The following is a 24,575-nucleotide window of genomic DNA, read 5'->3' on the forward strand; positions in this document are numbered from 1 at the left end:
TGAGAAACTACAATGCAGAATGACCAATCTAAAATATATCAGTAATCTCTTCAATAAGACATAGACATCCAGGTAACTAAATGTAGCAGGATACTGTAGAAGGAAAAAAAACATGAAAAGCTTGACCCTGAACAATGGGGACAACTACTGGCTATGACAAGCTATATCCAGCTCACTCTTCATTCAATAAGGCTGTGTTTAAGGCAGTCCAATTCTGACCCCCCCCCCCCCCCAACTAGTTGGTCTTTTGACCAACCACATCAGATCTTTTCACACCAGATATTTTTTCAAAAGAGAAAAAATATATGATTTGAGCTGCCAGTCTCAACACAGCCTAATGGACACAAATAAAACCATTTTAAATAAAAACTTTTTTTTTTTTTTTTTTTTACAAATCTTGTTCTTGTATTGCAGAACAGGATAAAAGACCATGATCAGATGAACGGAACGTTTCAAAAGTAAACCATGGATTTGTATTGAACAAAATCCTCTTTTGGTGGGGTCAGTTATTGAAGTGAATCCCTGTGAAGTCAATGCATGTTGGACTCCAAATCGTTCTGAATCATAAAGCTGACTTTGAGAATGGATTCCAAAAGAACATATTTAAAAACCCTGCTGTCAAGTCCCTTGTAGTTGTGTCATTAAACCATGAAGGACTCCAGTCCATGAACGACTGTAAACCATGAATGACTCCAGATGCCCTAGACAATACATAGCATCTATCCGAACATTCTGATGCCAGGGAAAAGTGCTACACAATTCAACAGAAATACAGTTGAGAGGATGTACCAATACCCAGAGTTACTAGAAGTCAGTGACGTCTCAATTTGATCTTTAGTCATGTTTGTGCGATTACCCAAAAAATGATCCTAGATCAGCATTTCTGCTCGGAGACGCATTGTGAGTACAGGCCAATGTCTCCAGATGTCATTGAGGTTCTCATACGGGGTCTCCTCTCATCTGCAGGTTTGAAGTAAGGGTTCTCATACGGGGTCTCCTCTCATCTGCAGGTTTGAAGTAAGGGTTATCATATGGGTCTCCTCTCATCTGCAGGTTTGAAGTAAGGGTTATCATACGGGGTTTCCTCTCATCTGCAGGTTTGAAGTAAGGGTTCTCATACGGGGTCTCCTCTCATCTGCAGGTTTGAAGTAAGGGTTATCATATGGGTCTCCTCTCATCTGCAGGTTTGAAGTAAGGGTTATCATATGGGTCTCCTCTCATCTGCAGGTTTGAAGTAAGGGTTCTCATACGGGGTCTCCTCTCATCTGCAGGTTTGAAGTAAGGGTTCTCATATGGGTCTCCTCTCATCTGCAGGTTTGAAGTAAGGGTTATCATATGGGTCTCCTCTCATCTGCAGGTTTGAAGTAAGGGTTATCATATGGGTCTTCTATCATCTGCAGGTTTGAAGTAAGGGTTATCATACGGGGTCTCCTCTCATCTGCAGGTTTGAAGTAAGGGTTCTCATATGGGTCTCCTCTCATCTGCAGGTTTGAAGTAAGGGTTCTCATACGGGGTCTCCTCTCATCTGCAGGTTTGAAGTAAGGGTTCTCATACGGGGTCTCCTCTCATCTGCAGGTTTGAAGTAAGGGTTCTCATATGGGTCTCCTCTCATCTGCAGGTTTGAAGTAAGGGTTATCATATGGGTCTCCTCTCATCTGCAGGTTTGAAGTAAGGGTTATCATATGGGTCTTCTCTCATCTGCAGGTTTGAAGTAAGGGTTCTCATATGGGTCTCCTCTCATCTGCAGGTTTGAAGTAAGGGTTATCATATGGGTCTTCTCTCATCTGCAGGTTTGAAGTAAGGGTTATCATAGGGGGTCTCCTCTCATCTGCAGGTTTGAAGTAAGGGTTCTCATATGGGTCTCCTCTCATCTGCAGGTTTGAAGTAAGGGTTCTCGTGGCCCTGCACCAGGTAGGAGTAGCGAGACGGGTTCTTCCCCTTGAACGTGTTCATGCTGTCTGAGGTCAGGTCATACGACCCGGTCTGAAACATTGACAGGCGGGAATGTCAGAGATCTCGCTGGACACACACACACACGCATGCACACACCACACACACAGATACATGCAGACACACACACACACAACGCACAAATCAAACAGCAACATACATTAAATTAAGTTGACAAAACTGACCATTCATGAACGCTTGTGTTCCCGGTATATTTTGAATTGTTGAAACCCAACAGGAATTGTTTTCCTCCTACGACAAGTGGATCACATAAGGTACTGAGAGCTATTGACTGTTCCGTCAAGCGTTCATGAAGTTTCGGTCTTTCCCATCACCAGCTCAAAGGACAGGGTAGGGTTAGTAAAATCGTCAGCAGAGGTTATAGGCTTGATTAGTTACGGAGAGGGAAAGCAAAGCATTATTAGACTTAGAACCTTACCTTCTTCCCCCGTTTAGGCAGGATGTGGAATCCCTAAAGCAACACACTGGGAGTCAGGCAAGGAAGGGAGGGAGCACATACATGCTAACTAACTAGCCAACATCAACACTAGAAGAACGCTACACTCTCCACAACGACAGCTACAGTTACAGCGCAAAAAAAGCAAATCAAATATTACGTACGATTCTGGCGCGTTAATATAGGAGTTAAATAACAAGTAGCAACACAGCATTTTAAGGAGACAAAAACCTCTTAAAGATGTTACACAAGAGAGAGGAGATCTTTGAGTTAGCGCATTAAGTTTCCAGAGGACAACAGCAGGGAGAGGAAAGCAGACAGGACAATTACAATTTGGGGAAATGTACAAGCGGGAGGTTTATCTCGTCTCCATATGGTTTTAGAATCCACTGGGTCAGAAGAACACAGGATTAATCACAGGTGACTCACCGCTCCGTTGTTGTGGGGCTTCATGTCGACCAGGGTGTGTGTGCTGCCCCCCTCGGTCATCTCCATGGGGGCTGAAGCCCAGTTGGTGCTGGCCCGGGGGATGGGGGTGATGCCCTGGGAGGTGGACCAGGGGCCCCGGAAGTCCTCCACAGGGTACGGGCTGCTGGACTCTGCTGAAGGCTTCTTCACCGACTGCGACCGGTACCTCCCAGACACACAGATAGGACAATGTAAATGCACAGCCCTATATCGGTAAGTCTTTCTGATGATACATTGTGGCGAGACGCCAATATTTTGTAGGGTGGGTGTTGAGCCAGGGGTGCAGCTAACACTTGACAGAGTAATGGTTAGAGGAGGGTGGTAGACCTCTGAGGGGCAGCGTGAATGGAGGTTAGGGCTTGGCAGGAGAGGAGAGAAGGGAGAGAAGAGAAGATAGAGGACAGAGAGGAGAGGATGGAGAGGTGAGGAGGGAGAGGATGGAGAGGAGAGAAGGGAAAGGACAGAGAGCAGGGAAGCGAGAGGAGGGGGGAGGGAGAGGATGGAGAGGAGAGGAGGGAGACGACAGAGAGGAGGGAGAGAGAGGACGGGGAGGGGAGAAGGGAGAGGACAGAGAGTTGAGAAGGGAAAGGACGGAAAGGAGAAAGGGAGAAGAGAGGAGGGATAGGAGAGGAGAGGAGAGGAAAGAGAGGACAAAGAGGAGTGAAGGTAGAGGAGAGGAGAGGACGGAGAGGAGAGAAGGGAGAGGAGAGGAGAGGAGGGAGAGGATGGAGAGGAGGGAGAAGATGGAGAGGAGAGAAGGGAGAGGAGGGAGAGGAGAGACGGGACAGGAGAGAAGGGAGTTATATTCTTACCAGCAGCAGTATGCAAGCAGGCCCAGCAGCATGATGAGGAGGACTCCGCCCAGTACACAGGCGATGACCACCACTGCCAACAGAGCCGCTACACAGAGAGAGATACACACATGAACACACTTGAGATAACAAGGAAATACAAACACCACACTAACTTTTATCACGTCTCTGGACCCATTTGGTTCAGTAAGAGGAACTTTAGTTCAACTTACAGTCAGTGCAGTTGAATCCAGCGTAGCCAAACGTGCATCTGGAATAGAACAATAATAGCAAACATGATACACATTTCATATAATCTAACCACAATACATTGTTTTAGCTGACAGTAGTTCCTGGTGCAATTACACGGTAAGGGCACAAGGGGGCGCTAGTTACTTGCAGCTATCTACGATGCTTCAATGCATCCATAGCTGGGGAACTATGCCTGACTCAACTAAACAAATAAGAGATTCAATTCAAATACTCACGGCACACATGTGTCTCCCTCTGACCTTTGACCACTGGGACAGGCTATGGAGAAAGAGGAAACATAGGTGAGAGACAGCCATAGAATTACATACAGAACCAAGTGAATTATCGGATCTGTGACAAGTGACGTCAGTTTCACAGAGAGGAACTAACATGGGAACACTGATCTTAACAGCTGCTCTGTGTACTGTGGCGCCACTATCACCGGAGGGAACAGGTGAAGCTCACCAACGTTTGCTCAATAAATTTGCACAATCAACCAACATAATAAACACTTGCTCTTAGAGAAGTTGATATATGGTGTAACATCAGTAAGTACAATTTTTTGATTATGTGTAGTTTAACAATGGCGCTGTGGGGAGCAGAGTCATCTATGTTTAGTAGTTCTCCCCAACCCATAACTTCACTGCTGGATAAAACTAATCCAGCCCCTGGCTCGGCAGATAGCGACCATGATTCTTCAGCTGGTTTCCAGGGCAACGGCCCCTTTGCAGACGAATACATTAAAGAGATATCGTGTGCCTTGGGATCAGAGTGGAGAAACGTAGACACAGCACTTGACCCTCTCTCTCTCTCTCTCTCTCTCTCTCTCTCTCTCTCTCTCTCTCAATTCAATTTCAATTTTCATTTTCAATTTAAGGGCTTTAGTGGCATGGGAAACACATGTTAACATTGCCAAAGCAAGTGAACTACATAGTAGACAAAAGTGAAATAAACAATACAAATTTACTGTAAACATTACACTTACAAAAAGTTCCAAAATAGTAAAGACATTACAAATGTCATATTATGTGTAAGTAGTTAATTAAAGTACAAAAGGGAAAAATAAATAAACATAAATATGGATATTATTTACAATGGTGTTTGTTCCTGGTTGCCCTTTTCTTGTGGCACAAATCACAAATCTCAAATATGGGAGTTTATCAAAATTGGGTTTGTTTTCAAATTCTTTGTGGATCTGTTTAATTTGAGGAAAATATGTGTCTCTAATATGGTCATACATTTGGCAGGAGGTTAGGAAGTGCAGCTCAGTTTCCATTTTGTGTGCAGCGTGCAAATAGCCTTGTCTTCTCTTGAGCCACATTTTCTCAATAGCAAGGCTATGCTCACTGAGTCTGTACATAGTCAAAGCTTTCCTTAAGTTTGGGTCAGTCACAGTGGTCAGGTATTCTGCCATGGTGTACTCTCTGTTTATGGCCAACTAGCATTCTAGTTTGCTCTGTTTTTTTCTGAATTATTTCCAATGTGTCAAGTAATTATCTTTTTGTTTTCTCATGATTTGGTTGGGTCTAATTGTGTTGCTGTCCTGGGGCTCTGTGGGGTCTGTTTGTGCTTTCTCTCTCTCTCTCTCTCATTTCAATTCAATTCAATTCAAGGACTTTATTGGCATGGGATACATATGTTAACATTGCCAAAGCTGGTGAAGTAGATAATAAACAAAAAGAGAAATAAACAATAAAAATCACTCTTTCTATCCTCCTCTCTCACACACACACACACACACACACACACACACACACACACACACACACACACACACACACACACACACACACACACACACACACACACACACACACACACACACACGTCCAAAAGTATTTAAATGAACGCAAATGCATTCTTTTGATGCTAACTTTCCCATTTTGTTCACTCTGATGCTAAGCCAAGTGCGCGTAACCTTGCTCTTGAGTCTGTCTGTGTCTATTTGTATCTCCTTTAGTATTTTCTCTCTATCAAATGGAATGTGTTCAGCAGCTCCATTATACAGTAGCTAAGCTGTTATCGTGTGTCTTGTGTAACATTTCAATGCACTCAGTGCGTACAACCACAAAGACTCTCCCAAAACATATAATCACCGACTCCTATCTTGAAGGACATTTCAATGAGCATAGAACCATTGGAGACAGGTTTGTACTCACCTGTGCAGCTTTGGTTTGAGTAGAAGCTGTTGATGTAGCCAGCCTTACAGGAGCATCTGGTCACTCCATCTTCTTTGTACTCGCACGTGGTAGAGCGGACATCACATGGTTGGGGGGTCTGATCACATAGGTCAGTGGCTGGAGAAAGGATGGGGACACACCAGTCAGGATAGTGACACTGTGCGATGGTACTTCATGTTTTATGGGACTTTTTTTAATGGCTACAAAGTACGAGAATGTCAGTATTTTTGTCTGTCAATCAATCAATCAAATGTATTTATACAGCCCTTCTTACATCAGCTGATGTCACAAAGTGCTGTACAGAAACCCAGCCTAAAACCCCCCCAAAAACAGCGAGCAATGCAGGTGTAGAAGCCCTGTTGTTTGGCATTACATTCTCCTCCGGTACAATAAATTATGTGTCTATTTAATATTTTCTATGAATAGAAAGTATGGTTCAAGCTCTCAGGTAGTAAGAATCTCCCTGCTGGCCACGCCTTCTACACAGGGTGAAGCAGCAAGGCACAGTGCCCACCGTTAAATGTAGCTCTCTGCAGTATGGTCCCACAGGCCGTCCTACAGGCTTTTATGGCTTTCTCTATAGCGGCATTGGTCGAAGTCCGGGTGGCACTGGAGCCGAGTTTAAACACGTTGTTCACGGTCGCGATCACACTGCCTCGCCTGTAAGGGTCACCAAAAACCATACATAATTACCATAACAAGTCAACTGATAAAATGCATGGTCAAACCAATGTCCTGGTCGTCACAACAAGTCACACTGGTTGAATCAACGTTGTTTCCACGTTGTCTCACTGGAAGCACGCTGAGCCAACGTGGAAAAGATGTGGAAATTACGTCTGGCACGCTGGGCTATACATTGGATAACAACCATTCTTGACAATGTGGCGTAGAATCCTACCGAAGCAGCACAACATCAGTTTGCCTGTATCCAGACTCGTTTTCCAAGGCTCCTCTCAGCTAAAAAGAAGATAAGAGAGGATTATTGTCCCACTCTGTCGCTCTGAGAGGAGAATACACTGTAACTACTGGGCTTAGTGACTCAAGGACCTACTGCCTCTGAGATCCTGGCTGCTGTTTGCTGAAATATCCCTGATGACCGGTTGCTCATTTCAGCCTGAAATGTCTGGTTGAGATGCAGGTCTCCAGAGAAGACTTGGGCTGAAAAATCAGGGGGAAAAAAATGGAGTCATCATCATCACCATTTATCCCCAGCACCCTTATAATCCTCAGCATCATCCCCATCGTTGTCTTCGTCATAACACTAACGACTAGCACTAACCTTGTACACAGCGGCCCTCTAAGAGGAAGGTCCCAGACATACACTGGCAGGTGCCGTTGAGACAGATGCTATCATACGGACAGGGAGAGGAGGGACACACTATGGAGATGGGTGGAGGCAGGGAGGTGGCAGCAGTGATGGCTGACTCTGGCTGGGTGGTGCTTCCACCGGTAGGGGAGGTCGAGGTGTGGAAAGGAGGAAGTGGGCTCTCACTAGTTTTGCTGGTCGGTTGCCCAGGGGTTTCTGTGGTAAAAAAAAAAGAAGGAAAGAAGACATAACAAAGATCAAATTGGAAAGTAAGTTTCAACATTGATTAACATCTCACAGTGAAGATAATATCTCTGTTTTGAATACATTTGCGGCATTATATTTAGTCCTTCTTCAGACACAACACAGATCCAATCATGTTTACAACATTTGACACGGACAATTACATTTTAAAGCATACCTCCTGTAGGTGTGATGGTGGGTGAGGGGGCAGGGGTGGTGGTGGAGGTGTCTACGGGGGCACCAGTGCTGCTGCCTGGGGTTTGGGTTGAGCCTGGAGAGGGTGGGCTGGAGGAAGAGCCGGAGGTTGGGGGTAAAGCTGGAGTGCCAGCTGTGGTTGTAGAATCGGTAGTCCCCTCTGTTCCAGTGGTTTTGTCTGTATGAGGGCTCCCTGTAATGGTGGCGGTGGGGGATGATGACGTGGAGCCATTGGTCACTGGGAGAGCGGTCTCAGGACCCCTTGTAGTGGCGGAGAGGGGTGTTGAAGACAGGGTACTACCCTCAGTCACTGGGAGAGCGGTCTCAGGACCCCTTGTAGTGGCGGAGAGGGGTGTTGAAGACAGGGTACTACCCTCAGTTACTGGGAGAGCGGTCTCAGGACCCCTTGTAGTGGCGGAGAGGGGTGTTGAAGACAGGGTACTACCCTCAGTTACTGGGAGAGCGGTCTCAGGACCCCTTGTAGTGGCGGAGAGGGGTGTTGAAGACAGGGTACTACCCTCAGTTACTGGGAGAACGGTCTCAGGACCCCTTGTAGTGGCGGAGAGGGGTGTTGAAGACAGGGTACTACCCTCAGTTACTGGGAGAGCGGTCTCAGGACCCCTTGTAGTGGCGGAGAGGGGTGTTGAAGACAGGGTACTACCCTCAGTCACTGGGAGAGCGGTCTCAGGACCCCTTGTAGTGGCGGAGAGGGGTGTTGAAGACAGGGTACTACCCTCAGTTACTGGGAGAGAGGACTGACCAGTTGGTGGGATGGTGGACTTTGTGATCCCTGAACCTGTGGTCTCACTGTCTTTGGTACCTGTATCTGTGGTAGCTGTGTTGATAACTGTTGTTTCATGTGTACCTGTATCTGTGGTAGCTGTGTTGATAACTGTTGTTTCATGTGTACCTGTATCTGTGGTAGCTGTGTTGATAGCTGTTGTTTCATGTGTACCTGTATCTGTGGTAGCTGTGTTGATAGCTGTTGTTTCATGTGTACCTGTATCTGTGGTAGCTGTGTCGATAGCTGTTGTTTCATGTGTACCTGTATCTGTGGTAGCTGTGTCGATAGCTGTTGTTTCATGTGTACCTGTATCTGTGGTAGCTGTGTTGATAACTGTTGTTTCATGTGTACCTGTATCTGTGGTAGCTGTGTTGATAGCTGTTGTTTCATGTGTACCTGTATCTGTGGTAGCTGTGTCGATAGCTGTTGTTTCATGTGTACCTGTATCTGTGGTACCTGTATCTGTGGTAGCTGTGTTGATAGCTGTTGCTTCATGTGTACCTGTATCTGTGGTAGCCGTGTTGATAGCTGTTGTTTCATGTGTACCTGTATCTGTGGTAGCTGTGTTGATAACTGTTGTTTCATGTGTACCTGTATCTGTGGTAGCTGTGTTGATAGCTGTTGTTTCATGTGTACCTGTATCTGTGGTAGCTGTGTTGATAGCTGTTGTTTCATGTGTACCTGTATCTGTGGTAGCTGTGTTGATAGCTGTTGTTTCATGTGTACCTGTATCTGTGGTAGCTGTGTTGATAACTGTTGTTTCATGTGTGCCTGTCTCTGTGGTACCTGTATCTGTGGTAGCTGTGTTGATAGCTGTTGTTTCATTTGTACCTGTATCTGTGGTAGCTGTGTTGATAGCTGTTGTTTCATTTGTACCTGTATCTGTGGTAGCTGTGTCGATAGCCGTTGTTTCATGTGTACCAGTATCTGTGGTACCTGCATCTGTGGTGGCTGTGTTGATAGCTATTGTTTCATTTGTACCTGTATCTGTGGTAGCTGTGTCGATAGCTGTTGTTTCATGTGTACCTGTATCTGTGGTACCTGTATCTGTGGTAGCTGTGTCGATAGCTGTTGTTTCATGTGTACCTGTATCTGTGGTAGCTGTGTTGATAGCTATTGTTTCATTTGTTCCTGTATCTGTGGTAGCTGTGTTGATAGCTGTTGTTTCATGTGTACCAGTATCTGTGGTACCTGTATCTGTGGTAGCTGTGTCGATAGCTGTTGTTTCATGTGTACCTGTATCTGTGGTAGCTGTGTTGATAGCTATTGTTTCATTTGTACCTGTTTCTGTGGTAGCTGTGTTGATAGCTGTTGTTTCATGTGTACCAGTATCTGTGGTATCTGCATCTGTGGTAGCTGTGTCGATAGCTATTGTTTCATTTGTACCTGTATCTGTGGTAGCTGTGTTGATAGCTGTTGTTTCATGTGTACCTGTCTCAGTGGTACTGCTGGTTGGGATAATGTCTGGAGTTGTGTTTGACTCTGTCCCCACATCAGCTGAGGTACGGCCTGTATGTTCCATAGTAGACAGAGAGTCACCTCTGCTAAGGGCAGGTGTGGTGGTGGGTGTTGTCATGTCACTGTCTGTAGACGGACTGTCTTTTTCGGTCGACTCAGGGGAAGTGACAGTGTACGCTGTGGTCTTGTTTGAGGAAGTCAACCTTGCTGTGCTGACCGACGAGGTAGTTCTTGTTTCTGTCGCAGTGGTGCCGACTGCTGTCTTAGACTCTGTCGTATCAGAAGTTGAGGTCAGGTCTGTTGTAGTAGAGACCTCTTCAGTTTTAGAGATGGCTGCTGTTGTGGGTGAGGTGCCATCAGTGCTAGGGAGGACAGTTGAGGGGTCTGTGGTGGTGGAGCTGGGTTCAGTGGAGACTGGGGTATTTGTGGATAAGAGGGTGGTGGATCTATCTCCTGGGGTCATGGATGTATCTGTGAGCCCAGGACTGTCATGAGTGCCAGGAGCCGTGTTGTTGGACTCTACCCCCACAGAAGAAGATACCACTACAAACATATAGAAAGTCATGAGCTGAGTTTCATGTGCCCCATACACACACTGTAAAACACCCAAAACCTGCAATACTGAAACAGAGTTGTTATGTTGAGGTCAAAGGTTAGGGAGTCAAAGACTGTGGTCTCAGCCAGAAGTCATAAACCTTGGCCAGTTACTCTTCTGGTGTTCATTTCCCCCCTATAATCAGGGGTGACTTAGATCTGAGACTGATGAGTGAATTTAACTACCAGGTAGAAACAAAACAAAAATCAGAAGTGTTTGGGCCCTCCAGATAATAAATGCAATAGCCCTGGTTTACAGCATGTGTTCCAGTGCCACTCGGGCTATCTGCAAAAGCACTGGAATCTAAACACCGAAAGTGTTCCGTGTTTGAGCTCTGTGATGAAAACTCATTGTGGCATTTGCTTTAGCTTTCCCTGAGCTCACCATTCCAATTGTGTCACAGAGACGTACAAAGGTGCGTGACGTCATAAGCGTGACAAAAGACAAGCACACGATCGTTCCCTTACCGACGTACCTCAAACGCCACTGACTGCATCACGCAATGAATAGGTCAGCGTTGTGTCTAGCCAAGTCTATTACCCGTCTCTTCAAAGAGGTCTTACTTCTCTTCGCGTGTTGTGGTGACGCCTGTCCACGGCACTGTTAACCCCAACCTGCTCTGGTCTCTTTCTGTTTGGAGGAGAACACAGGCAGCTTCACAGCAGCTCGAGGGGCAGCACACCCAGCAGGGGGCCTTTGATAGGGTACTGCCTCGGCCTGCTTACCCCGAGCCGCGGAGCTTGGACCTCATCTGTATGCGTTGGCTGAGTACAGTCAACCTCCTTTTCCTATTTTCTCCTCCAGCTAGAGTAGAGAGGGAACACATGTACAACAGGGGGCCCCATCCCAAATGGCACCCCGATTCCCGACATAGTGCACTACTTTTGGCTCTGGTCAATATAGGGTGCCATTTGGGATGCAGTGGTTGCCTACGGCCTTATACAAACCCTGTGTTGCTCCTACCGTACCAGGAAGCAGAGGTGCCGGAGGAAGTGGGGAGGGACCAAGACTAATATCTGATTCGGTGTGTGATTCAATTATTTTCCAGGAACACGCCAGAGTGTACATTGCATCGTGTGACCTAATGGCTCTGTAGCTCGGTAACCAAAACCCATTTACAGATGAAAAATGACCAAAGAGCACACACACCTGTCAAGGCCGAACGTAACGTCCATCCGTATTTGAGATAGAGAACACACTTGTATCCACATAGACTCTTTCAACACGCACACACACACACACACACACACACACACACACACACACACACACACACACACACACACACACACACACACACACACACACACACACACACACACACACACACACACACACACACACACACACACACACTGTGGTATGAGGGAGTGGATTGAATAAATACAGAGCTATCTGATAGGATGGATGGTGGACTGAGAGAAATGCTTTTATGATCATATTTTATTGGTTATGACGATAACAAGGCGAGGTGACCGAAACCAGAAAGCGGCTCCCGAAACTAGACCAGTGCATGACCAATGCTGCAAAACACAGACGTAGTTTACAGTACTGTAGCAATCTGTTAGTAACTCATGTAGATTACGAATGAAAGAAGATAGTCCCAAGGTTCTTGGTTGATTACCAGAGATGAAAACACAAGATTTAATTATCCCATTTTGTTCACAGTGCAAGACACAAGAAGTCAACAGTATGTTCCTATAATGAGATTTCTGTCAGTTATGCCCATCCCGCTATGTTCATACGATGATATGATGACATAGCTATGAGTAAGAGTCTTCCCCCTTCATACTGTACATTCTGGGTGTATCACCACAGTGTGTCACAGTACACTTTAATCTCTTGGTAACCAAATTAAAACATTCTGCCCCTTGGTTAGATTCCTTCGCATAGATTTGCCAGTGGGCCTTGGCGATGCAGACATGCCTGAGAGGATGTGTTGTGCTCAGACCAGCGTCTTAGCAGAAACCTGATAAAAAACCACACAATAATGAAGCCTAGCAATGTGGTTTCTAACTAAAACCTGGCAACCTAATCTATGGTCCATTGTACTGGGAAACAACCATACAGATTCCAAACATAGGAAATCTCCCTGGCAACCTGAGCAAAGAGCAGGCTGAGCCTAGATCATCCAGTGTGATCCTGGACAAGGCAGGCCAATTGACTACCTATCTAAGATGTATCAATGCCAAGCGCAAACATTTACAGTAATGTAACGTGTAAATGGGTGTTAAAGCAGACGGTGGTGAGAGAAAGCAGGCTCTGCCCCACAACACAACTACTGGGAAGTCAATGTCTAATTTACCATCTACACACAGTCAGCAGTTAGCCCACTACTTCCTGCTATTCTCCACCCAACACACAGACCTTTCCCTCGGTCGGGCCCATTGGTAGCTCTGAGGTGTCGGTTAAACGCCACTTGATTTTGCACCCTCCAAGTCAGCCTTTCTTAAAGTAGGGGTCGCGACCCAGAGTGGTCTAATTGCAGGAAATTAGCTGTAAAACTGAAATGTTTTTCCCTCTGCCCCATTGCAAAATGAGCAGAATTGCATGAAATGTTTTCTAAAATTGCTAAATGTCCCATGGCATGATTTGTAGAATTGACGAAAACTTGCTTTAAAACCGTGACATTTTCTCTACGCCCCATGGCAAAATTTGAAATGACTGAACACTGAATTTATAATTTGGGAACCAGGCTGAAAAAGTTTAAGAACCCTTACTCTAAGTCATGAGCTATGCAAATCTGTTGTGAGAGGTGAGAACAGGTGAGAACAGTTGAGAACTATTGAAAACCGTTGAGAACTATTGAGAACTATTGATAACAGCTGAGAACAGTTGAGAACAATTGAGAAGACACTGGATGTCGACTCAACAACAAACCGATATCAAAATGATACTGGGTGTAAAATCAACAGATACGCACTATACAATCCTTTCTAAAAACACCATTAGTAAATCTAGCCATATCCCCAATACTGCTGCCATGCAAACAGACATACAAAGGACACCATGATATCCAAGGCAACAGAGTGGAAACAGAGGGTAAATTGGTAAGTTAAAGTAAATGACAGAGATATCTGATCACTTCTCTCTCAGCACTGCAACGTTGACAAAACCGCCACGATGGTGTGGGTGTGTGTGTTGTGTGTGTGTGGTTGTGCGTGCGTGTTTGTGATGGCCTTACCAGAGTCCCCCCCCTCATTCAAATGCTTCTGTCTTGGAAAAGTTGAATCTCTCTTGAAAACAATCGCCGACGTCTCATTTAGATCCACATCAGACGGACTGGCTTGAATCACGGAGTTGGTTCTCTATGGATGGAATCATTCTGCTATATTCCAACACACATTTTGTGCATGACGTGGGTATACCATGAGAGTGTGGCCATATTGGGAAAATTGAAGATCACTTCCCAGACAGGTCAACATGAAAATGAGTAGATATAGATACTGGGGAGCCTTGATGGCGTCATAAAATAACCCCTGTCCTTCTGACACTGGACTACGGAGGAAGCTCCGGAACTAAGGCACAATTCCCCAGGCAAGAATATCACACCTCACACACACACACACACACACACACACACACACACGCACACACACACACGCACACACACACGCACACACACACGCACACACACACACACACACACACACACACACACACACACACACACACACACACACACACACACACACACACACACACACACACACACACAGGTTTTCATCGAACACGCACACAGAGGCTATCCTGTGTCTTACAGAGTCCTCTGAGGATTGTGTCCCTGAGTACAATGCTTCCACCACGGCGGATTCAGATTCAGAGTGTTCACAGTAATAGTCACATGTACAGGGTTGCTGGTGTGGTTGCAGGGTTCAGTGAAAATCTTAGGCTTCGAGCTCCAACATGCGGGACTAAGTGAAATAAAAGAATGAAAATGGCAATGAAAAAACACAATAGAAATAGCATCATATACGTAATGACAGCTGTGGCAGTGATGAATAAATACTTGGTGTGGAGGCAGAGTTAATACATCAAATACATCAAACATGTTCAACTCCGTTCCATTAATTCCATTCCAGCCTCGTCGGCCTGCTATTTTCTTTCAAGTTCCACGTTCTTTTTTTTATTTAATTGTTTACCTTCTTTAACATCAGGACCGGCACGTAGTCCAACTACCACTCCTTTGAAACTTTATCTTCACTAACTTATTACCAGGAACTACTGGTAATGTTGTATTGAATAAAGCATATCAAACCAGAAGGGACACTGTACAGGTAGGGTAGAGTACAGTATAGTGTATATTATGTATAAGGTTTATTGCAGGACAGTCTGAAGCCCTCTTTTAGGTATTAAGCTCGTGTGACAGCCAGATAATCTCAGGCAGACACAATGAGATGATGGGGTTAAATCAGACCACACAGGGGTCAAAGGACACCGATGGGACTTCACCATAGGGGACCACACACTCAGGAAGAGCTCATATTTTTGTAAAGTGGTTTGAGACTTGCGAAATGCACTGCAAATAAAATGTGACTTAAAACACAGACAAAATGCTTCCGTTTGGGTTGGACCAGATTCACATCAAGTCACTGCGACGGGGTATACATTAGTGTCATACAGTGTCACACCCAGGGTCATACTGCGCGTCACACCCACAGTGAACTGAACACCGACGGACTCACAAACAGAAAGAACGAAACATGGTCACAGTCTGTTACCCTGCCACACCCCCACCCTCCCCTTCCCACACAGGAAGAAAAGGGAACAGCGTCGAGAGGAGGCTGAGCAATGTGAGTGTGAGTGTGTCCGTTGCCAGGTTACCAGCTGTCAAAGTTCTGATGGCCACACTACAAATCACTGAGGGAGAAAGACAAAGAGAGAGAAGGAGAAAGAGACTACACGCCGATGACGCTTGTCTTTCACACATCGCCACACTTCACAGGCTTTCTTTTCATGTGGCACAATGTTACCTCTGTGAAGTGCCCCTTTATGAACTCAACCGACAGCCAGATAAACAATTACCTTGCTACCTGTTGCCCCCCAACCCCAACCCCCACAGACTCTGTAATGTACTTCTTAGCTTATATGTGTCCCAAATTGAGAACAGTCTATGACTAGGGTGGCTGGAGTCTTTGACAATTTTTAGGACCTTCCTCTGACACCGCCTGGTATAGAGGTCCTGGATGGCAGGAAGCTTATCCTCAGTGATGTACTCGGCCGTACGCACTACCCTCTGTAGTGCCTTGTGGTCGGAGGCCGAGCAGTTGCCATACCAGGCAGTGATGCAACCATGCTCTTGATGGTGCAGCTGTAGAATCTTTTTGAGGATCTGAGGACCCATGCCAAATCTTTTCAGTCTCCTGAGGGGGAATAGGCTTTGTCGTGCCCTCTTCACAACTTTCTTAGTGTGCTTGGACCATTTTAGTTTGCTGGTGATGTGGAAGCCAAGGAACTTGAAGCTCTCAACCTGTTCCACTACAGCCCCGTCGATGAGAATGGGGGCGTGCTCGGTCCTCCTTTTCCTGTAGTCCACGATCATCTCCTTTGTCTTGATCACGTTGAATCATGACGGTTCCTGCATCCAGTACACACTTTCAGTCACTTGGAGTTGCCACGGAAACATGCCCAGTTTACGGCTGGGAATTAGTTGCCACGGAAACATGCCCAGTTTACGGCTGGGAATTAGCGAAACGCTTTCCTGAAATGTTTTTTTTTTTATCACATCTACCAGCATCGTGAGAAACACAAACCTGATAACGGAATGCTCACGGAAAAACAGAGAAAGAAAGAAAGAAAGAAAGAAAGAAAGAAAGAAAGAAAGAAAGAAAGAAAGAAAGAAAGAAAGAAAGAAAGAAAGAAAAAAGAAAGAAAACAAGAGAGACAAAGATAGAAAGAAATATGGGCCTTCAGGTTAGTGACTGAACCCACAGAGACTGAAAACGAAAGGATTTTCTATTTAGCGTCACCACAGTAATGTGACGTCCCTTCAGAGTTGATTACTGTCTTCTAGTCTGTCTGTCCATGCTGTTCACTGTTTACAAATTCAATACTAATAGTCACTAATATACTAACAGTCACTAATAGTGCTCACAAATGAAATATCCAACACTCTGAAACGATAGGGGGTGTAATAGCATGTATAACATCTCAGTACATAACAGAACATGTAAAAAACTACATGTACATGACATAGGACTAGTAATGTAGGACTGCAGTCCATGCTAATTAGAAGTCCCAGGTACAGGCCTCAGAGCCGGCTAATGAGGTGGACATTTCTAACATACTGCTTTATGAACTGGTGGTGCAATGCTTGTAGGGGCTCTGTAGGGAATGTTCCCCTTCTTACATCACACGCACACACACACGCACACACACACACACACACACACACACACACACACACACACACACACACACACACACAAAAACACACACACACACACACACACACACAAACACGCACGCACACACACACACACACACAAACACGCACGCGCGCACGCACGCACACACACACACACACACACACACACACACACACACACACACACACACACACACACACACACACACACACACACACACACACACACACACACACACACACACACACCAGCTTCCTTCAGCTTCCCCTGGTGTAGGGAGTCTATCTGCCCTTGGTGCCCTGTCCATTTCTCTGTTACCACGGCTGCCACATCAAAGCCGGGCAGCTGACGCCAGTTCACCAGGGGTGACCCTATCTCATGGAAATGAGGAGGAGCTTTCATTTTCACCTCTTACAGACCAACCGCGGCCATATCCCTGTGTCTGCTATTCTCTTTCAATCACCCCCCCCATCCCTCTTTCTCTCTCTCATTGAAAAGGTGCCTCGTACAGATAATGGTTCTTTCTGAAACCTCTTCCCTCAGATATCAGGATAGAAACCTTCTATTGAACCGCCGCGTTTCTTCGTCCTTCTGCTTAGTCTGGCGTTTGTCAAGCAACTTTGGGTCCTTGAAAAGCTCTATAAAACTACCATGCACTATTATTAAGGTTGCTGATGCCGCTGCACCGTCTCTGTGACAAAGATTCCTCACATAGTAATAAACGCTGCTTGGGGGACAGATTCCTAATTAGTCTAATCAAGCTGAACATGTCCATGGTCAATGGAAGGAATGAGAATGGTCCTATCGCACTACATTTATCCAATATCATGATGATGGTGTCTGCTGTGCACAGTTGCTCATGGGAAAGTTGCTTGTGACAATGTATACCGCATCTTACATTCAAATCAACAGGACAATAGCCATGTGCATTGTCATAACTGGGTATAAGTGCATTGTCATAACTGGGTGTATGTGCATTGTCATAACTGGGTGTATGTGCATTGTCAATACTGGGTGTATGTGCATTGTCAATACTGGGTGTATGTGCATTGTCATAACTGGGTGTATGTGCATTGTCATAACTGGGTATAGGTGCATTGTCATAACTGGGTATATGTGCATTGTCATAACTGGGTATAGGTGCATTGTCATAACTGGGTATATGTGCATTGTCATAACTGGGTATATGTGCATTGTCATAACTGGGTATATGTGCATTGTCATAACTGGGTGTATGTGCATTGTCATAACTGGGTATAGGTGCATTGTCATAACTGGGTATATGTGCATTGTCATAACTGGGTATATGTGCATTGTCATAACTGGGTATAGGTGCATTGTCATAACTGGGTATATGTGCATTGTCATAACTGGGTGTATGTGCATTGTCATAACTGGGTAAGGCAGGTAGCCTGGCGTGTTTGAGCGCTGGGCCAGTAACCGAAAGGTTGGAGGATTGAATCCGAATCCGAGCTGACAAGGTAAAAATCTGTCGTTCTGCCCCGAGCAAGATAGTTAACACACTGTTCCCCGGGCGCCAAAGATGTGGATGTCGATTAAGGCAGTCCCCCGCACCTCTCTGATTCAGAGGGGTTGGGTTAAAAGCGGAAAACACGTTTCAGTTGAATGAATTCAGTTGGACAACTGACAAGGTACAGTATGCCCTTTCTCTAAAGGTCTTGTATTGTTTGTCTGTGAGATTACATCGAGGGAATCAATAGGTTTCCTAATTCCCGAAAGATAATTTCCCGCTGTTCTCAAATCAAAGTTAATTTGTCGCGTACACAGATTAGCAGACGCTAAAGCAGATGCAGCTAAAGGCTTTTGTTTGAAGGTCCAGCAGTGCAGTAAGTGTCTAACAGTACAATACCAATACAGAATTATAAAGTGAGGGGTTCGAGCCCTGAATGCTGATTGGCTGACAGCCGTGGTATATCAGACCGTATACCATATGGGTATGACAAAACATTTATTTTTACTGCTCGGATTACATTGGTAACCAGTGTATAATAGCAATAAGGCACCTTGGGGGCTTGTGGTATATGGCCAATATAACACGGCTAACTCCGCGATGCGTCGTGCATATGAACAGCCCTTAGTCATGGTATATTGGCCATATACCACTCCTCCTTGGGCCTTATTGCTTAAATACTCTTCCTGTGCCTTGCCTGTCTGGGGTAGGGCCTGCCTGACACAAACAAATAAACAAACAAACAAACAAACACACACACACACACCACTCACAGACACACAGACACACACACTGACAGAAGAAAGGCAGTAACACAGCTAGAGGGTCTTGTCTTGTATTTGTCAACATCGGGCACCACAGCGGGACTCCTCACTATGGGTGGCACGGAAGAACACACAGAGCACAGTACTACTTTCTATATTAGGGAAAGATCAGAAGGTTTAAGTTGCAGTCATTGGTTTATTCTCTTGTCTTTTTCTTCATCGTTACCTCAGTTTATTTATTTACATGCTTTTCCCCCCTTGGTCTCTCTCTCTCTCTCAGTGACCTCTCTACCTTCAGCTTGACCCGTGCCTTGCCCTAGTTGTAAGACTTAAGGGGAGGTGAGTTGTGTGTGTCTACGTCCCCCTCCCTATATCAGCACAGAGGGCTCGTCCAGCCTTGACTATCTGTAGGTAACATATGGTTCTCTGGAGCAGCTAGCACTCCTCGCTCACTGGGCCCCTGATCTGAGCACATATCATATCCTATTAAAGATGAACAAGATGAAAGAAAAAAGAAGAAGAAGAAGCAAGAGTGTCTATGAAAAGGGGAGGGCAGGCAGCAAGAGAGAGAGAGAGATCCTGGGTAAAGTCTGAGCGGTATAGTGAGGGGAAAGGAGAGGTCTCAGACAGTCTCCACTGAAAATGCTCTATGCATTAGCAATATAAGAGGAGGGGGAGGGGCGACATTGTTGGACAATGATGTCATCCGGGTACTTTAAATGATTTACAACCCGATGGTGGTTCGACTTTCTGGAACTGGCCTCGGATCCGTTTGCACTTTGACACACAGAGAGCGAGACACTAACGAACCCAAGTCACACTCATCGTACCCCTTTACTCTGACCTCGGCATAGTGATCACTCGCTGATATCTGGGCTTCATCACACTTCAAAGGGAGGACTGATGAATGTGTGTGTGTGTGTGTGTGTCCTCGCTCAGTCCACCCCATCCATCACCTGCCGTAAAGACCCTGCATGCTCTGCACATATAATATCATGACTAACCACCAAAACTATGAAGCTTCTGACATAAATAATGTATGTGGTCAGAGAGGAAAGAGACAAGGTTAAGAAGAGGAGGAGAAGAGACACTGAACATGCCCCCCCCCCCTCTTTGAGAGGTTTATTATCGGGGGCACACACACACACTCACTGGATGATGGCGTCCATGGCGCCAGACTCAGGGGAAGAAGTGATCGAACCCTCAGGAGATCCTTCATCTGTATCTTTTTACTGCTGAATGCCTGCCACACACACACACACACACACACACACACACACACACACACACACACACACACACACACACACACACACACACACACACACACACACACACACACACACACACACACACACACACACACACACACACACACACACACACTCAGTCATGCTTCTTGTACAAGCCTCCTTCAGTTCAGAGCCTAGCTCTCTCCCTGAGTTGCAGAGTCCTTAAACACATGACAAGTGATTGAACTATAAAAACAGCCTGCAGGGAAAAGGGGACCTAACAAGGACCGAGCCACATGACAGTGTCTCCTCTCAGGCCTCTGGTGGTAACCTTTGACCTTGAATATGGCCTTCCCTATAGGGCAGGGATAGGCAACTTTGATGGAGGTGAGGGCCACAAAAAATCGGAACTCATCATGAGGTCCTAACCTTTTGGGGGCCCTAAGCGGTTTTGCCATGGGGCGCAGAGAAGATTTTGTAATGTTTCATGCAATTCTACTCATTTTGCAAAGGGACGCTGAACACGCTTACAGTTTTCCAGCTTATTTCCTGGAATTGTACACATTTTCCAATAGGGTGGAGAGAACTGTTTGCCGTCTTTTAATATGATATCTGAATGAGAGTGACTAACAAAACCAATGGGGGCCCCCTGGTCGGAAAACCAATGGGGTCCCCCTGGTTGGTAATTCGCCCATGATACTAAAGGTTTAGATAGCTGGATGCTGACTAACTTACCAATCTAAAAAATGTTAGCTGACATTGGCTATTTGAGTGATTGTCAGGGAGAAAAACTGCTGATGCACAACCAAATTTCGAAATTGCACTTTGTGTATTCTACTATTTCAACTCGCAACAGTAAGTTGAGATCCCGACTCAGTACCTAAAAAATAAAAATAAATGTTTTATCCGTGGGCAAACAAAAGGGGGCACGCGGGCCGCCAGTTGCCCATCCCTGCTATAGTTGGCAAAGTGATGAAGCAACCCCAGAGCAGCACTAATTAAGAGACTGCAACAATTAGAATCAACTTCCATATAGGGCAGCAGGGCTAAGCAACAGCATGGCTGAGCCTATAGGCTCATTAAGGTTCCACAGTACACTTCAACAGTGTTGCAGGCTGAAAGAGTATAGAAGAAAGATTCTCTGAATAGTTAAGATGTGTGTCGCAGGGACTTTTTGCACTATCCCCCATCCCTGACTCACACCCAATCAGAGAGCATTAGAACCAATGACTCAGTCTTCAGTAAGTCTTGGCCTCTATTTGGAGATTTTTGGGGAACCTCCTGCTAAGAGTCTAAGATAGCCACTAGTTTTTAAGTATTAGTACTGTATATATGAAAATATATCTATCAGAGCCTTCTTAAGTAATGGTTTCTTACCTTACATAATAATGGATACAATAAAACGTACAATATATATACAAAAGTATGTGGACAGCCCTTCAAATTAGTTGATTTGGCTATTTCAGTCACACCCATAGCTGACAGGTGTATAAAATCTGGCACACAGACATGCAATCTCCATAGACAAACATTGGCATTATAATTGTCTTACTAAAGAGCTCAGTGACTTTCAACGTCGCACTGTCATAGGATGCCACCTTTCCAACAAGTCAGTTCTTCAAATGTCTGCCCTGCTAAAGGTGGCCCGGTCAACTGTAAGTATTGTTATTGTGAAGTGGAAATGTCTAGGAGCAACAACGGCTCAGCCATGAAGTAGTAGGCCAGAATGGGATCAGAATGGGATAGCTGAGTGCTGAAGCACGTAGTGCGTAACAATTGTCTGTCCTCGGTTGCAATATTCACGAGCAAGTTCCAAACTGCCTCTGGAAGCAATGTCAGCACAAAAACTGTTAGTCGTGAGCTTCATGAAATGGATTTCCATGGCCAAGCAGCCGCACACAAGCCTGAGATCACAATGCACAATGCCAATTGTCGGCTGATGTGGTGTAAAATTCGCCGCCATTGGACTCAGTGGAGACGCGTTCTCTGGAGTGTTGAATCACACTTCACCATCTGGCATTCCGATGGACAAATCTGGGTTTGGCGGATGCCAGGAGAATGCTACCTGTCCCAATGCATAGTGCCAACGTAAAGTTTGGTGGAAGAGGAATAATGGTCTGGGGCTGTTTTTCATGGTTCGGGCTCTGTCCCTTAGTTCCAGTGAAGGGAAATCTTAACGCTACAGGATACAATGACATTCTAGACGATTCTGTGCTTCCAACTTTGTGGCAACAGTTTGGGGATGGCCCTTTCCCGTGTCAGCATGACAATGCCCCCGTGCACAACGCGAGGTCCATACAGGAATGGTTTGTCGAGATTGGTGTGGAAGAACTTGACTGGCCTGCACAGAGCCCTGACCTCAACCCCATCGAACACCTTTTTTATTACATTTTTTTTATTTATCCGTTATTTTACCAGGTAAGTTGACTGAGAACACGTTCTCATTTGCAGCAACGACCTGTGGAATAGTTACAGGGGAGAGGAGGGGGATGAATGAGCCAATTGTAAACTGGGGATTATTAGGTGACCGTGATGGTTTGAGGGCCAAATTGGGAATTTAGCCAGGACACCGGGGTTAACACCCCTACTCTTACGATAAATGCCATGGGATCTTTAATGACCTCAGAGAGTCAGGACACCCGTTCCATCCGAAAGACGGCACCCTACACAGGGCAGTGCCAATCACTGCCCTGGGGTATTGGGATATTTTTTTTTTAGACCAGAGGAAAGAGGACCTCCTACTGGCCCTCCAACACCATTTCCAGCAGCATCTGGTCTCCCATCCAGGACCAACCCTGCTTAGCTTCAGAAGCAAGCCAGCAGTGGTATGCAGGGTGGTATGCTGGGTTGGGACTGCGAGCCAGGCCTAATCACCCAACATCAGTGCTCGACCTCACTAATGCTCTTGTGGCTGAATGGAAGCAAGTCCCCGCAGCAATGTTCCAACATCTAGTGGAAAGTCTTCCTGAAAGAGAGGTGGCTGTTATAGCAGCAAAGGGGGGACCAACTCCATATTAATGCCCATGATTTTGGAATGAGATGTTCGAGGAGCACATACTTTTGGTAATGTAGTGTGTTTGAAAATGTAACTTAAGTGACTCTAGGGTAGGCTAGTGATGGTAAATATAGCCTAGTTTGTGTCTATACACTGCATTGCTATCCATTTGGCAGCTTTAATGTTATTACATCGTTATTCCAGTGACATTGCAAACTTATGGGAACAAAAATATAAACATAGCCTATGGCAATGGATAGGCAAAAATGGGCAACGTTCAGAGATTGATTGAAATACCCTACAGAGCTCAGGATTTTCCATCTATATCCTACACGAAATGGCACCTGCTTTGAGAAGTGTATTTGGAACAATATTCCACAGAACGATCCATAGGTACAAGAGCATTTCAACAACAAGACTTTATTATCCTATAAAACATTTAAATGGAGCTTACCTGTGACAACAATCCATAGGAGGATGAAAAGCTGATGAGAAAATAATATCATGTTCACTCGGTGTAACGTTTCGTCCGAGTTCAGATAATCAAGAGCAACAAGAACAGCGGTGAAGTAGCGGTCCTACTGGAGACGCAATAACTAACTCCGTCTGTCCGTGTCTGCCACAGGTGGGTCTCTCTTTGAGCCCGTTTAGAGGTCTCAGCCCTATTAAATGCTTAGTCCCTCCTCATGGGGCGGGCTCTGCTGCCTCCCTCCAACAAGCTCGGTCAATGATAGTTCTGAGTATCCGCTCGCCAATACCGGGAAAGTAGATAAGGTGGGTTGCGCACAAGACCACGGCCTGTGGTATTTTGGGCATTGTCTGGCATTGGCGATTATTCTATGTGCTTTTATATTACAGTATTTGAACTATTCAACCAATACTCACGTTTGGACATTGTTTGCAAGTAAAACTTCTATGATGACAAATCAAGTATAAAAACGTTTTATAAGACATGCACTCATGTCCCCATCTGAAGGAAACGTTTTGATAAGTTGAAGCCTGCTACATTTTTCATAGAGGACTTGTTTATACAAACGGGCAATTAAACTGTAATAAATACACATTT

The 24,575-nt window shown here is 45.5% G+C and overlaps 1 protein-coding gene across 3 annotated transcripts; it reads right to left on the bottom strand.

The window, feature by feature from the left end:
• Positions 1-224: 224 nt before the first annotated feature.
• Positions 225-24,133, bottom strand: LOC135553993 (mucin-2-like). Of its 3 annotated transcripts, XM_064985978.1 has the most exons (14): positions 23,964-24,133; positions 9,608-10,627; positions 7,826-9,352; positions 7,378-7,620; positions 7,150-7,256; positions 6,997-7,055; positions 6,613-6,758; positions 6,078-6,215; positions 4,155-4,197; positions 3,900-3,937; positions 3,688-3,775; positions 2,837-3,041; positions 2,390-2,422; positions 225-1,983 (listed from the first exon to the last, which is right to left on the bottom strand). In XM_064985978.1, exons 1-14 carry the CDS (start codon positions 24,013-24,015, stop codon positions 1,852-1,854), a joined length of 3,831 nt encoding a protein of 1,276 aa, XP_064842050.1. In that variant the 5' UTR covers positions 24,016-24,133; the 3' UTR covers positions 225-1,851. The 3 variants fall into 3 exon arrangements, with proteins under 3 accessions (XP_064842050.1, XP_064842048.1, XP_064842049.1); XM_064985976.1 differs by having other exon boundaries at positions 7,826-10,627; XM_064985977.1 differs by lacking the exon at positions 2,390-2,422 and having other exon boundaries at positions 7,826-10,627.
• Between the last annotated feature and the right edge of the window lie 442 nt (positions 24,134-24,575).

The sequence above is a fragment of the Oncorhynchus masou genome, chromosome 14, assembly GCF_036934945.1.
Source record: "Oncorhynchus masou masou isolate Uvic2021 chromosome 14, UVic_Omas_1.1, whole genome shotgun sequence".
Lineage (NCBI taxonomy): Eukaryota > Metazoa > Chordata > Actinopteri > Salmoniformes > Salmonidae > Oncorhynchus > Oncorhynchus masou.